The sequence below is a fragment of the Lipophrys pholis genome, assembly GCF_963383615.2.
Source record: "Lipophrys pholis genome assembly, chromosome: 7".
NCBI lineage: Eukaryota > Metazoa > Chordata > Actinopteri > Blenniiformes > Blenniidae > Lipophrys > Lipophrys pholis.
Window position 1 is genome coordinate 5,904,384 of NC_137638.1, and position 14,712 is coordinate 5,919,095.

Consider the following 14,712-nt stretch of genomic DNA (forward strand, 5'->3'; position numbering starts at 1 on the left):
GGTCCAAAACAAAGAACCTCTCAGAGAATGAAGAGATTCAGTCTAAACTCCATCCATCCTTTATATCCGCTTCTTCCAGGCCAGAGTCTCGGGGGGGGGGGGGGGGGGGGATCAACATCTCACTGATCAATCCTCATCTCACACCGTCCTCATGTCAAAGTACCCGACAGCAAAACAATTGCTTGGAGAACCTCGCATGGTCGAAACCTTCCAGAGAAGTAACATTCATTACGGTGCGAGGCAATGAATGTTTACTGTATGCAAAAGAGGTGGTGGTAACATTTATCCATATTAAGGTGGAAAAGTTTTTTGTTAACATGAACCGTTAAAGGTGTTTAACAAAACACATTAAGTGCATATATTCACTTCTTTCTTCCGCCTGTTTGCAGCAACTGTGTGATAAATCTGATTAGAAGTATTAATTGTTTGACATCACTACTCTTCATTTAGTTACCACTGTAACAAATTCTGTCCTGTCAGCTCTTTTAGTTTTGATTTGCATATGTTTAAAAACATTTTCACTTTTGTCACTTAAGAGTTCCTATTTTGAAAATCGCTAAATGTGTAATTAGATGTGTAATTTAAAAGAGGCGACACATTTTAAAAAACAAGGTCAACCTTTAAGTATTTTATTTGAGGAAAAATCTGCTCTGATATCGACATTTGTTTCCCGCAGGAGAATCAAGACAATGAAGTTGGTGTCAAATTACAGGCCGAGGTGGAAGTTTGTTGTCCCACAGAGACATCTAGTGGTCACAGATGATATAAATCACATGACCAGTCAAACAACTAGAAAAAAAGTGTTACTGATAATCCAGAAAACACGGTATCAAAAATACTGATATTTTAATACTTTTTCTGTTTATTTCCTATTGAACAAATAATACGTAGCATAAAAATACAGAACCTGATGATTTTACAAATAAAATTCAGTATTGAAATCATAAAAAGTTTTGGCAAAGTGCAAATAGTGACAATGTAGTAACCTTCTGGACGTTTCTGTATTTTAGTACTCAATAATACTTCATACAAAATAATCCACTCAGCACTTTGTGGAGACTTTAATAGATGCAGAAAGTCAATGTGGAATGAACATGAACAGTGGGAAAGTATAAAGTGCCAGTAATTGTTAAAAAAGTATCAAGAAAGTATCATTAATGTACCAATAATAGTTTATAAGTATCGATAAAGTACTAGCAATAGTTAGAAAGTCTGAATAAAGCAGCAGTGATGGTGAAAAAGTATCAATAAAGTACCAGTAAAATGAAAGAAGATCAATAAAGTACTAGTGACAGGTAAAATGTAGCAAAAATAGTTAAAATGTATGCATAAAGTAACAGTAATAGTGGAAAAGCACCAATAAAGTACTAGTAAGAATTAAATAGTAGCATTAATAGTTAAAAAGTATCAATAAAGTAGCAGTGATGGAAAAGTATTAATAAAGTACCAATAATAGTGGAAAAGTATCAATAAAGTAGCAGGAACAGTTAAAAAGTATCAATAAAGTACTAGTAATAGTTAAAAAGTAGCATTAATAGTTGAAATGTACTAAAAAAGTACCAGTAATAGTGGAATATCATCAATAAAGTACTAGTTATAGTTACAAAGTAGCATTAATGGTTAGAAAGTATGAATAAAGTACTAGTAATAGTTAAAAAGTATGAATAAAGTAACAGTCATGGTTAAAAAGTACTGATAATAAAGTAAATTAAAGTAGTAAATTGGACCAATTAAAATACTTGTTGAAGTGTCTGTGCTGTGACAGCAGCTCCCTCCAGTGGGGGACACTGGTACTACAACCAGTCTGAAGCTGTAAAGTTTCCCTTCTACAACATTTCTCAGTTCAAACATTTCACACATTCACGTGACAGAACAATCCTGATAATTGTTTATATCTTTTACAAAATGTCCCATTTTGTACCAAACGAGTCACTAATCTGAAACTGAATTAGGTGTTTGGTTCATTTCGGTGTTTTTCTTTCATGCTGTAATGAATCATTTCATTTCTTCATCAATATCAGACCCACGATGCACTTTGGGCCAGAAGTTGAAGCTCACCTGTCCTCTGACGAGTCCTCATGTCTGCTGGTCCAGTTTCCACAGCTCGTGCAAGAACCGTCCAAACCACCAGACACTGGAGCTTCACGAGGAAATACATGTTTTCAATTAAAGGTTACGAAGCGTCCGATCCAGAGTGTTTCCTCCCCTCAGTGGACGTCCGGTCTCTTCTTGCTGCTCTGTAACGTTTCATTCTCATCCACCAGGTGATTCACACTTTTATTGAGGTGAGTCAAGTCAGAATAACGTAAACCAGCTACTTCCGGTATGGACTTTCACAACAAAGGGTGTACCAAATCTTGTGTACACACACACACACACACACACACACACACACACACACACACACACACACACACACACACACACACACACACACACACACACACACACACACCAAAAAGTCGATGCAATTGTGGAGAAAAATGCACATTTACATGCGTGAATTTAACGTGAGATACTGATATTATTAACACTTTTGCATATATTAAAAATGTTTTTAGATTTGATAATTCTGAGTAAAATGTTTAAGTAAAGTTATTCAATTAAAAAAGAATGTTGTTTTTGGAATAAACAGAAAGAAATAGAACTTCCGTTACAGAAATCACGATTTTCCGGTTTGCAGCCAGGTAGTTTATTCAAAACTTATTAATTTTAGCATTTTTAAAGAGTTCAAATAACAAGTTAGTCATTAATAAAATAATTAATAATAATAGTAGTAATAATAATAATAAATTATTATTATTATTATTAGCTTTAGATGTTTCCATCTCTATCAACACACCAAAAGATTATCATGGATGTGATTGGAGTGATGAGTACCTATAAAGTGGGAAATACTGACTTCCTAGTGGGGAAAGTACATCTGAAGGCTGTCAAAGTGGGAATTTCCCACCAGAAGAGCTTTAAGAAGCTAATGCTACACGCTACAGAATTAAAAATATCCATGTTTTAAAGAGTCCTAGTCGGGCTTATCAAGAAAATTAATATCAGGTTGCATGATAGCTAAAAAAAATAAACCAACTTAAAATAATCTAAAACAAAGACAAAGAGACTAAGCGAGGCTAGTTAGCTTTTAGCAGCGCTAGCTGATCCGATTGTAGCATATTTACTGCCTCAGAAACAGCTTTTTATCTTTTATTCCGAAGATGTTGAATATAGAAACAAAATTCACACTGTTATAAGCTAGGTTAGCCAGGTTAGCACGTAGCAAAATGACTTAAGTCAATAATAGAATGAAATACGTTTCCTTTATTAAGAAAATTAATATCTGGTTCTACGATAGCTAAGAAAACTTGACGCAAGTTACAGAAGCATTTAAAAGGTAACCTGGTGGTAAAATCCGTTAATTGTAACACAATTTGTCTCTTTTTTAATAATTAAAACACAGCTTTAGCTAAGGCTACAAGACCGTTACCATAGTTAGGGAAGCAGAGGCTTCTAAGCTAAGCTAGTTAGCATTTATTAGCATCAATTTATCTTTATTTATATACTTCATATATCCATGACTACTCAGCGGCTCGCGTGGTTAGTCGTAGCATAGTCCCTGCTGCTGAATTAAATAAACAAAGTCAGCGACGTTTTCATTTCCATCTTTTTTATTTCAAGGAACTTTGCTTCATACAAAATGTTTAATGTAGAAACAACAGCAGAATTCAAAGTCTGGTCGAGAAACATAAAATCAGGCAAACAAACATTTCACGGAATCCCGAATAAAGACCCGGATGAAGGAATGTTCCAGCTCTGCGGCGCGGCGGTGGAACGTCCACGTCTTCAATACTGGTTTTGAAATAGAAACGACCCCACGCTGTATATCAAAGGTTAAAAATCAACAACAAAAAGGACACATGGTATCTAAAAGTACTAAGGTTCCTACATGCACATACATCGTTAGAACATGCAAACGTTTTGTTTTGTTTTGTTTTTTTCCTCCAGAAAAAAGCCACATGGACACTCGGGATCCGCTACGTGTTCTTTAGAGTTAATTCCTCGGATGTTGAAGGTTTTAAAACCACAATATGATTAAAAACTCCTTAGAGCCGATTTATGATTTATTTACCAAAATCTTTTTTTTTTTTTTCTTTTTTTTTAATCGTACCCTTGCAGGACACGCCTCCTCCCACTTGGAATTGTGGGTAAATGTTCCGCATGCAAATATAGGTATAAAGTTGCTGTAATCCTAAATAATCTATCTGCTTCTTGTTTACACTTTGTGCCTTTATGCAGTTTTTTTTTTTTTTTTTTTTTTTTTTCAGTTTGGATTTTCGGAGCGTTTTCTACGAAACATTTGGTCACGATCATGCTGAAGCCTGAATCTGAAGAGACCCGCATGTAAAGCTACAGGATGGACGGAGAGATGGGAAGTTTTTTTGTTGTTGTTTTGTTTTGTTTTTTTGTCGTCTTGTTGCATAGCCCTACTCGCCTGTCTGCAGCAGTGTGTCCCTCCACCAGTCCTTCCAGACACTTCGGTGCTTAACGTCGTCCCCGCTGAAGCTGAAGCTAGTTGCATATAACATATCGTGTGTGCGTCTGTGTGAGATGTGGTTGTTTACGTGTCGCCTGGTAACACAACTCCTCTCAGCAGATCTTCCACTTTTAAAGGAGCCATCACTCATTTTCCTTGTTCAAACATGTATGTTGGTGTTGGACCTCGGTTGAAACTGGAAATCTGGAGTTTGAAAAGTTTTTTTTTTCCTCGTTTGGGCTCTTTGTTCAAACTACAATCAGCCACAAGGGGGCGCACGTCAAAACGGGAGATTTCGATTGTGCTAATATAGGCTAGTATCATAAATCCACCCACGGGACTAGTATAAACTTTTTAAATCTCCGGGGTGCGTTGCTCTGCGGCGTGGATGTTTGTAAAAAGCTTCACAATGATTTTATTTTTTTATTTTTCATGCTATGCTATGGCCATGCTGTTGCTTTTCATGAGTGACGGTTCCAGCGGCAAATCAACACACGTTTAACATCCGTACCAGTCAGAATGTGCCATGATGTCTCTCCAGAGAAAGTTGTGGTATGAAAAAAAGTTCAGAACGAGCTCTACGATAGATATTTTGACCTAATAAATTTATTGAAGGATAATTTAAGAGACTGGATATGTGGGAATACCGGCTGATGACTCCTTTAAAAACACTACAAGTCATTTTATGTAATCGATTAGCTGTTTCCAGTTCGCAAAGACGTTCCCGATGTTTATCAACCTTCAAAGTTTAAGAGTGCAAAAAAAAAAGGAAACAAGAAAAAACAAGAAAAAGGGAAAAAGAAACAGTATTTTTCTGCTTAAAATAGTCTGGTTAAATTTATTCGATATGGACGTAGCAGTTACTGCTAGTCAAGGCTAGTTAGCATTTAGCAGCATTAGCTCACGTAAATTCTCATCTTCATGGTTAAATTCTGTTTTGTTTAAGTGTTTTATTGATGCTTTGGACCATTAACAGTACTTTAAAAAGAAAAAGTTAAGTCAAGTTATCTTCAGCTATCCCAGGAGCTAACACAGTTAAAGGTTAACATTTTAAAGTCAAAGTGTAAAGTCATTGTGCTAAATGTCGCAACAGCTTTAAGAAAATTATACCTAATGCTTATATGAAGATTTTTGAGCATCGAAAGTTTTTATTTAAAGACAAAGAGATGAAATCAATTAAAGCAAAGTTAATACTTTGTATGTTGAGGTTTAGAGTTTTAAGTCTTTTAAGTTTATCATAAGTAGCTCAATAAAGAAAAGTGCTAATGCTAACAGTCCATGCGTCATAAAATATAAAATGTTGGGGCGAGCTGTTGAACTGAAGTTGATTTAAAGTGTTTATCGGGTACATGAACAATTGTAATAAGAAGTTTTTAATGTGTGTTTGAATCTTTTGCAGTTTTTTTTTTTTTTTTCAGTAATAGAACTGGAGCACAGCTAATCGAGCTAATTGTGCTAACCATGCTAACACCAGACCTGCTGAAGAGAAATTGATCTCTGCTTGTTTTATCGCTGTCCTTAACACACACACACACACACACACACACACACACACACACACACACACACACACACACACACACACACACACACACACACACACACACACACACACACACACACACACACACACACAGAGTTACTGGCATCAATGTGAATAATCTGACGTATTTCTGTAGAGTTAAATGTTCGCATAGTGTTTTTTCCACGATCCTCTCCTCCTGCGTCCACACACACACGCACGCACGCACGCACACACACACACACACGCACGCACGCACACACACACACACACACACACACACGCACACACTCAGTTTCTTCCTGCTCTCTCCAATGTAGACATGGACTCTGCTCGCAGGTAAGGCTTTCCGTACAACGTGTTTTCCTGCACAGCTACATACAGAATGAGTCTACTCGCGCGCGGATGCATTAGAAAAACAGTTGACGTTGCATCTTCTCTCTACAGTATATCTAAAAAGGATAGGCACTTCGTCTTAAAACATCGCAAAGAAGTCTGTAAGAAACATTAGACCTGAAAACGATGGCAAACCGGAAGCAGTTCACGCAAAACACACACGCCGCCCTCGCCCTCCGTGTTCTTCTCTCCTCCGCCGTCGTACAAAAAGAAGTGCACACAATGAAAAGAGAAAAACACAGAGAAGGAAGATTTTCGTAGAAAAGTAATGAGTCGCTGGGGTGTTTCTCTTCTTCTGGGACAGGGTCAAAGGTCACTCTGTCCGGCGGACACTGAGGGAATGTCGGAGAGGGTTTAGGCATCGTCATGGAATGGTTCAGTCCTCGGCTGAAGAAACTCGGAGTTCTGACTCCTCGTCTTCATCACCTGACTGTCAGAGTGCGTGTCTGCCATCCGACTCTCAAACTCACCACACACTTCAGGAAAACCTGGTTTAAATCAGGATAGTTCGATTTTAATGAGTTGTGTTCATGGAGACCAGCGGTTCTCAAAGCGTGGGGTTTCCTTCCAGAAGCTCTCTGGCTTCAGGAAGTTTTTTTTATTTTACTTTTTATCATTAAATATTTGGTAACTCTGTCATTTCTCCACATGAATTCCAAACTAACAATAATGAAAGTTGTGCTCACATTGTGATAAGTGTAGTCTAGATGGGATGAAGCTGATAAAAATGATCACATAAACACTTTAAAATAAGGAAACATGTTCAATATGATCACAAAAGATTTGATCGTGAACAATGATCCTAAAAAGCATCTACAATGAGATAAATTAGACTGTATTTATTCTATAATGGGGACATTCCAGAGTTGCAACAGTGAGATAATGATTGATTATAGAAATTACTATGTAATCATATATATTAACAATATATAATCCGAATAAACAAGAACGGCAACATAAAGTCAATACTGTATAACTTCTAAGTTAGACAATAAATTGTTAACCCTACACTGCAGTCCAGCATTACCTTATTCTTCAGAATATAGGTTGCACTTATTGTTTTTGTTCCAAGTTGTTTAGTTGGCCATGTGACTTATATTGAGGAGTGACGTACATATAGAAAAATACAGAAAGATATTGTCTGTGACCACTAGATGTCACTGTATGACAACAGAAAGCCAATACGGTATCACCCAAAAAACAAAAACAAAAAAAAGAATTTATAGTAAAATGATCAAACGTGCGTCAGAATGAGAGCATCAGAAAGAGTTCAGTGTGTAAGAAAGTTGTGAGGGACAGGAGACAAAAAACCTGTTACCGTGATGAAGAAAACAAAGAAGGCTAATCGTGGACTAAAAGCCGAGAACAAACTCACAGAAGGCTCTGGAACAGCAGTTGCTGGACCTGAATTATCAACACTTACATCTGGAGAAATAAATGTGATTCAAATATGGTTTTATCTTCTTCGTGATGCATTTTTGACAGATGTAACCTATAGTCCAGGAAATACGGTACCTTGGTTGGTTTTTGGGATAAAAGTCCGCCTTTTCCATTAAAAGTCCATGGTTATTGTTTGTTATAAGCAAATAATTCTGTGGTACTATAGCGGTATTCTGTTGTCATACAGTGACATCTGGTGGCCACAGATGGTATTTATCTCTATATTTTGATATACCAGTCCCATGTGCTGCCAAACAACGAAGAATAGTGTGATTTTTAGTCCAGAAATTACGGTACCTGTGTGAGCTGGTCATGAGGTGAACGCATGAGGAAAGTGATGCTACATTACTTTGTAAATTACTTCCAGTTGAACTCAAATCTTGTTAATCATCCTCTTTTCTTTCACACTGATGTGTCTCATAATTTTCACGTCAAATTAGAATATGACGGAAAAGTAATTTTATTTAAATTGTGAAACTTCTATGCATTTTAGATTTATTACACAAACATTAAAATATTTTTTTTTAGTTATCACTTCAGAGTATAAGTCATGAAAAATAATCAAATATTATAAAAAATATTAAAATATAACCATAACATTGGACGTTTTCCCTATTTATCGATAATGGTCACAATTAAAATGTAGAAAATGTTTGAACCTTTTTTTGTGTTATAAGTAACCGAGGAAGCCCGTCACTCTTCCATGATATTCTAATTTTCCGAGACGTCTGTTCCAGTTGTGCAGTGTGTTGCTGTTTGAGGGTCGAAGACGGCGTCAGAAGACACTGAAGTCAGAGTGAGTCGCGAGCAGCCACTCCACGGACGTCAGAAACGAGCAGAAAGCTCCGCTCTCCCCGTCTCCTAATGCTACATGCTCTTTGAGGAGGACACTTGTTTTGTTCACATTCAGACATCAGCGGCTGAACGCTCCCTGCTCGGATCGCGCCGACTCTCCGGGTTTTGGGTTAAAAACACACACACAGTGACGATGTAAACTAAAGCCTTCGAAGAAGATGATAAAACTCATCACGATTCCTCCAGAATGCATTCGAAAGATTGGTTTAAAGCCATGCTAGCACCATTCGTCCTCCTCCGCCTCCTGGTAATACCTGGGAGCCCTGACGCCGGGGCCGGGGCCCGGGCCCGGGACGGCGCCGCCCCCAAAGCTGAAGTGGTACCCGTTGGGCACCCCGAGGTTCTGCTGCGTGGCGGGGGGCGGGGCTCCGATCGAGCGGGGCAATGCGGTTTTAGAGGAGCGTCCCGAACGAGGGCTGGGGGACGCCGACGCCGTGTCCCGGAAGACGTCCAGCTGGTCCCGCAGGCTGCCGTAGGGGCCGCCCGGGGCCTCGCCGTGGCCTCGGCCCAGGAAGGGCTCGGAGCTGATGCGGGTGACGGGGCAGGGGAAGAAGTGGCGGGAGCCGCTGTGGCGGAGGGCGTTGTGCTCCGACAGGCCGCGGCTCAGCCGGCCCGGACTCAGACCGGCCTGGCTGGACACAAAGTGCACGGGGGAGGAGTTGGCAGTCTTGTAGGCCACCCCGGGCCGCGGGGTGAGGGGGGTCTGGGGCAGCTGCCGGCGGCCGCGGCTCGCCGTGCTCGAGGTGGAGCTCAGCGCCACGCTGCCGCCTTTAACCCAACCACTGCCCTAGATGAAAAGTGGACAAGCAATTTGAAACGACAGAACGATGAGGAGAGGAAGAGGGAGGGAGGAGGGAGACGGAGGACAGGGAGAGACAGCAAAACATGATTCGTGAAGACAGACAGGAAGAGAGGACGGAGGGAGGAAGGAGGGAGGAGAGGCAACGATGCAAAGTGGAAGACAAAATGGATGGAAAACGATGAAGAGAGAAAGTGGGAAAAGAAGCGAGAGGCCATGAGAGGCTGAACGCAGCAGACAGAGCAGAAAGCAGCAGAGGAGGTGCCGGGGAGAGACGCCAGCGTCCGTCTCTGTCCAACACCTCGTCAACGCTCAGACGAAAAGAAAGGAAACATCCCGCAAATACTTTTATCACTGAGTTAAACTAATTCACCAGACGATCTGACAAGAGACACTAAATAAAATACACCTCGATTGTCTAAAATCCATAAAGCTGATATTTTAGCTCGCCTCGACTCAATTTCAGTTATTTCGCTGCACCAGGTTTAGACTGAAACTAACAAATTTATTTAAAAAAAAGAGGACAAAATGGATAAACTCATTGACCTCACTAAAATTGTTTAAGTGTTGGCTTCTGAAATGGGTTTAAATAGGCAAAAACTCATTTTTATCCATTATGATGGTAAAGAAAAGCCAAATAAAACTGTTACTTAATATCCATCAAACAAACTGTTTTAGAACTCGACATATTATTGTGAATGTAAAGAAGACAAAGTTAAAGCTACAAGGTTATGTTAAAAAAACAAAACTATTAAATGTGTTATACATTAAACAAATCTTCCACCAAAGAAGGAGCGAGTCTGAAATGTGTCAGGAGGAGAAAGAGATTAGCCTTCAAATGTAGGAACGAAAAGTATTTGTACTTCCTGAAACTACGAAGACTTTTTTCAGTGTAATGAGCTTCTTTTCGCTCTGAATTCATAGCAGGTCATGACAGTAACTTCTCATGTAGTCTGTGCTCTCTCTCTCTCTCTCTCTCTCTCTCTCTCTCTCTCTCTCTCTCTCTGTTCCTACAGGATCTCAGACAGTAAATCCACAAGTTTGTTGCTCTCCCTCCTTTTCTTTTCTATAAATTCTCCACTTTGAGCTTCTGAGTCTGGTGCAGCGTGTTTCTTCATGTGTACATATATTCATTTCTTCTTTGTAAAATTGCTCTGAGATGCTGTAACTGGATTAAATGAGGTTGAAAGCCCTCAGGAATTCCCTGTGTGCCCTGATCCCCCCCCCCCCGACTCCCCACCTGCTTGTTGCTGGTTTCCTGCCCCTCGCTGGGGGAGGCGGCACAGCTGGCGGTGGCAGACTTGGTGTGGCAGTGTTCCCGGCTGCAGTAGCGGTCGCAGGAGTAGTAGCGCTGCTTGTCCGCGGAGGAGTGGTGGTGTTTCCTCTCGTGGGAGCGCCCGCGGTCGTGCCCTCGCTCCCTGTGGGCGGCGGTGGGGTCGGACGCCGGCTCCCCTGCTGCTCCTGTTTTTGCGAAAACGATATCGGTTTCCATGGAAACGGCAGAAAACGCCACTAAAGTTTTCCGCTTTTCACCGTGTAAACGCAACCTTTGTTTACGTCAAACGGACTCTGCTGAGAGTCAACGTAATCCATAATCCACTCAAAAGGCACGAAAACACAAAGGGTGTTTTGTGTGTTTTTGTTTTCATACACTTGTGTGGAACCTAAACCCCCATAAACATGAGGACCAAGATGTTGAGGACCTCGAGGGGAAAGTCCTGAAGGTAACGTTATTTACAGGTGAGTTAACGATAAGGAAATTAAAATGAGTTAATGTAATGTCTGTATTACGAATGTGGAGACAAAAAAGTGTTCAAACATTCACAATATGGGATTTTTTTTGTACATGTGAAGACCAAAAAAACTGCATCACCTCAAAATGAAAAACTTTCTATTTTCAGTTAAACTGAGGTCAAGGTGAGATTTATGGTTGGATTAAGACAAATTCTACTTGGAAAAAAAATAAATGTGTGTGTGTGTGTGTGTGTGTGTGTGTGTGAGTGTGAGTGTGAGTGTGAGTGTGAGTGTGAGTGTGAGTGTGAGTGAGTGAGTGAGTGAGTGAGTGAGTGAGTGAGTGAGTGAGTGAGTGTGTGTGTGTGTGTGTGTGTGTGTGTGTGTGTGTGTGTGTGTGTGTGTGTGTGTGTGTGCGTGTGCGTGTGCGTGTGTGTGTGTAACTGACCAGCAGAGCTGGCAGGCTGACCACCCAGAGGTGTGTCCAGAGACCGCTGCCTCTTCTCCCGGTCCCGCTCCCGGCGGTGGTGGCAGCGGTGGTGGTGGTGATGGTGGTGGTGCGGTCGGTCCTGGCTGGGCTTCTCCAGGGTGTAGTCCTTCAGGTTGACCTCCTGGGGCTGCTGTGGGGCCACGGTGGAGGCGGAGCGCTTCATGGGGCTGGCATCGGGGACGGTCTGAGGGAGGGAAAGTTTAGTGTGAGAAGAGATGGGCACTGATCCGAGAGTGAAACCGGCTGCGACGCCGCGCGCACCATCTGCAGCTCGGAACACATGTTTACTGAGCAATGGAGGATAAAGGAGCAGGTGCTCCACTGCAAACACACACACACACACACACACACACACACACACACACACACACACACACACACACACACACACACACACACACACACACACACACACACACACACACACACACACACACACACACACACACACACACACACACACACACACTCCCTGTACTCACAATCGTCTGTACAGCAAACTCCTCATTTAATTCCACTTCGCCAGTTGATCTGCTTTTATTCCATTTTTATATTGTCTTAGTGTGAGGACCGTTGTAACTGCAAACTCTCAGGGAAGCTTCGAGTCTCGAGAAAACACAGTCACATCACGTACGATTAAAGTCTAAACGGTGTTCTAATTATTGTGTTTTGTTTCCAGTTCAATTCCAGAAGAAGAAACTATCGACAGAGAAGATTTGAAACAAATTAGAAATTTGATGTTGGAGCAATTAAAATGAGTTTTGTGACTCTGGCAGGAAAACCCCGTGAACCTTCGGTTATATAATCTAGAATCACTTCTATAATTTGCTTCAGAGAGTTCTAAAAGGTTGAACAGTTTTAGATTGTGTGAGAATTCCAGAATGTTAAGAGATCTAGAATTTGTCAACATTCTACAATTTGAGTTCTAAAATACGAGAGATGTAAAATCAGGAAGAGCTCTCCAACATGTGGCAATTCTGGATTCCACAATGTGTGAAAGCTCTAGAATGTCAGCAAGCTGCGGAATTTGTAAAAGTTCTACAATTTCTTGAAGTGAGATCCGGATCATCGGAAAGTTGTCAGAGTTCCAGAACGTGTGAGAGTTTTACAATTTGAGAGAGAATGTGTGAGAGCTCTAAAATGTCTCAGAGTTCTAAAATGTGTGAGAGCTCTACAAAATCTTGGGAGTGATAGAATGTGTACAAGTTCTATAATTTGAGAGCGAGAGGGAGAGCGAAAGAGAGAGAGAGAGAATATCTGAGTGTTCTAGAACATGTCAGTGTTATAAGATATGTGAAAGTTGCACAACTTGTGAGATTTCCAGAATGTGTGAGTTCCAGAAAGCCATTTAAATGACCACACTGTGAAAAAGGAGCTACAGTTGTAGAATTCGGACCGTTACTGTCATCGGAAATCACCAAAGACTGACAAACTCAACAGAACAATAACTCTGATTAAAAATGGAGGTGACTCTGAAAGATGCTCTGTCGTGTGTGAGGAGGGTGTACGTACGGCGAGGTGGATCCCCGGAGAGTGACGGGAGTGACTCCGCTGTGACCGAGAGAGAACAGCACGGTCAGTATCAGCTCCAGTTTGTGAAACAGCCTCGTCACACAGTGTGGAGGGATCAAAGTACCTCGAAACACGTTGTCTTTTTAAATAAGAAGACAAACCATTAAACTCACAGTGACTCACAGAATTGGATTGTTCCGACACACACTGACATAAAACCTGATTTCCTGCAGCAGGCATCAAAGTACATTATGTATGTTCTGAAATGTACTCATACATTATATTCAAAAACATCTCTGTCATTACACTACTGTGTGAAGAACTCACTATCAGGCCACGACAAAGTTTCAGGTGAAAATAAGTTGGTTTTGCATATTTGTTTAAGAAAATGTCTGTGTTTACATGGCAATGTTTCGCAAATAATGTCCGTTTACAGAGAAACGCTGAGAAAGACGTAGTTAGCATGCCAGACCACAAGTTGGCCCGATTGCTTGCTTTTGTAATGAAAGCGTACGCACGAGTGCAGAGAACGATACGCTATAAACATCAACAATGGGAGTAAACGGACATTCGTATGGACAGACGACCAAGTTGGACTGTTATTACAGTGACTGTCAACTATGAAACTACCGAGTCCCAGGAGAGGAAGGACTGGGAGTCATGACACTCTGGAGGCCGCCATTGTTGCTATTGTACATCTACTGAGCATGTGCAGAGGAGCTTGTTACTACGACCGCAGTAGCAGAATTTCAGAAAAGTAACATTTTCCCTTGTTTCCATGGAGATGGAGTTGGAGCGTTTTTAAAAAGTTCCACCTTGGGAACCGTTTTATAAAGTAGCGTTTTCAGTGGCTCCGAGCGCCGTTGTCGTGTGAACGGACCCCAAAGCACTACGAAGGTTTTCCCGTGTTCACGTGGAAACGTTGTGCAAATTGAGCCTCAGAATCAATTTTTTTGTAACTTGTTGAGTCTTTCACAAACATGTGTACGGACGTATCAGCCGCTCTTCATCTCCTTCCACCTTCCAGGCTTGTTGAGGCGCCAGAAACCGAGTCTACTCCAATTAGCTTCATGATGACTTCAGTATTTTGCTTTTGTCTTTTCAGGCACATACGTTTTTTTTTTTAAACTTTACACCTTTGAGGTCTGTTTGAAAAACGTACTTTTCTGAAAAGACGTAACCAAAACACACATCAAGACAGAGCCTGAGTATTCTAATGGGACTCTGAAGATGTGGTTCGGGAAGGTGATGAAACAATCGGATCAGGCTCGAGAGCTCCAGATCCAGGAGAAAAGTAATCTGCTGAAAGTGGAAGACAAAGTGGTCCAGGTGAGGACCGGGAGGAACAGTGTCCCATGATGCTCCAGCAGCAGCAGCAGGTCATTTCCAGCATTAATCCAATCAGCTGGAGGATTTCCTGCGCTTTCCTCCAAATGGTGAGGGGG

The 14,712-nt window shown here is 41.1% G+C and overlaps 2 protein-coding genes across 2 annotated transcripts in view; both read right to left on the reverse strand.

The window, feature by feature from the left end:
- Nucleotides 1–2,158, reverse strand: part of LOC308111568 (uncharacterized protein) — a gene marked incomplete at its 5' end in the record, with an annotated part of 31,606 nt that extends 29,448 nt beyond the window's left edge. Inside the window, one exon of the mRNA XM_080466527.1 lies at nt 2,059–2,158. Within this exon, the coding sequence (XP_080322653.1) occupies nt 2,059–2,158 (100 nt within the window). The remainder of the gene's footprint in view (nt 1–2,058) is intronic.
- Nucleotides 2,159–8,952: 6,794 nt separating this feature from the next.
- cacna1ba (calcium channel, voltage-dependent, N type, alpha 1B subunit, a) overlaps nt 8,953–14,712 on the reverse strand; it is a gene marked incomplete at both ends in the record, with an annotated part of 109,690 nt that continues 103,930 nt past the window's right edge. The window contains 4 exons of the mRNA XM_080466528.1: nt 8,953–9,522; nt 10,775–10,995; nt 11,714–11,939; nt 13,268–13,306. Coding sequence (XP_080322654.1) covers nt 8,953–9,522; nt 10,775–10,995; nt 11,714–11,939; nt 13,268–13,306 — 1,056 coding nt within the window. The remainder of the gene's footprint in view (nt 9,523–10,774; nt 10,996–11,713; nt 11,940–13,267; nt 13,307–14,712) is intronic.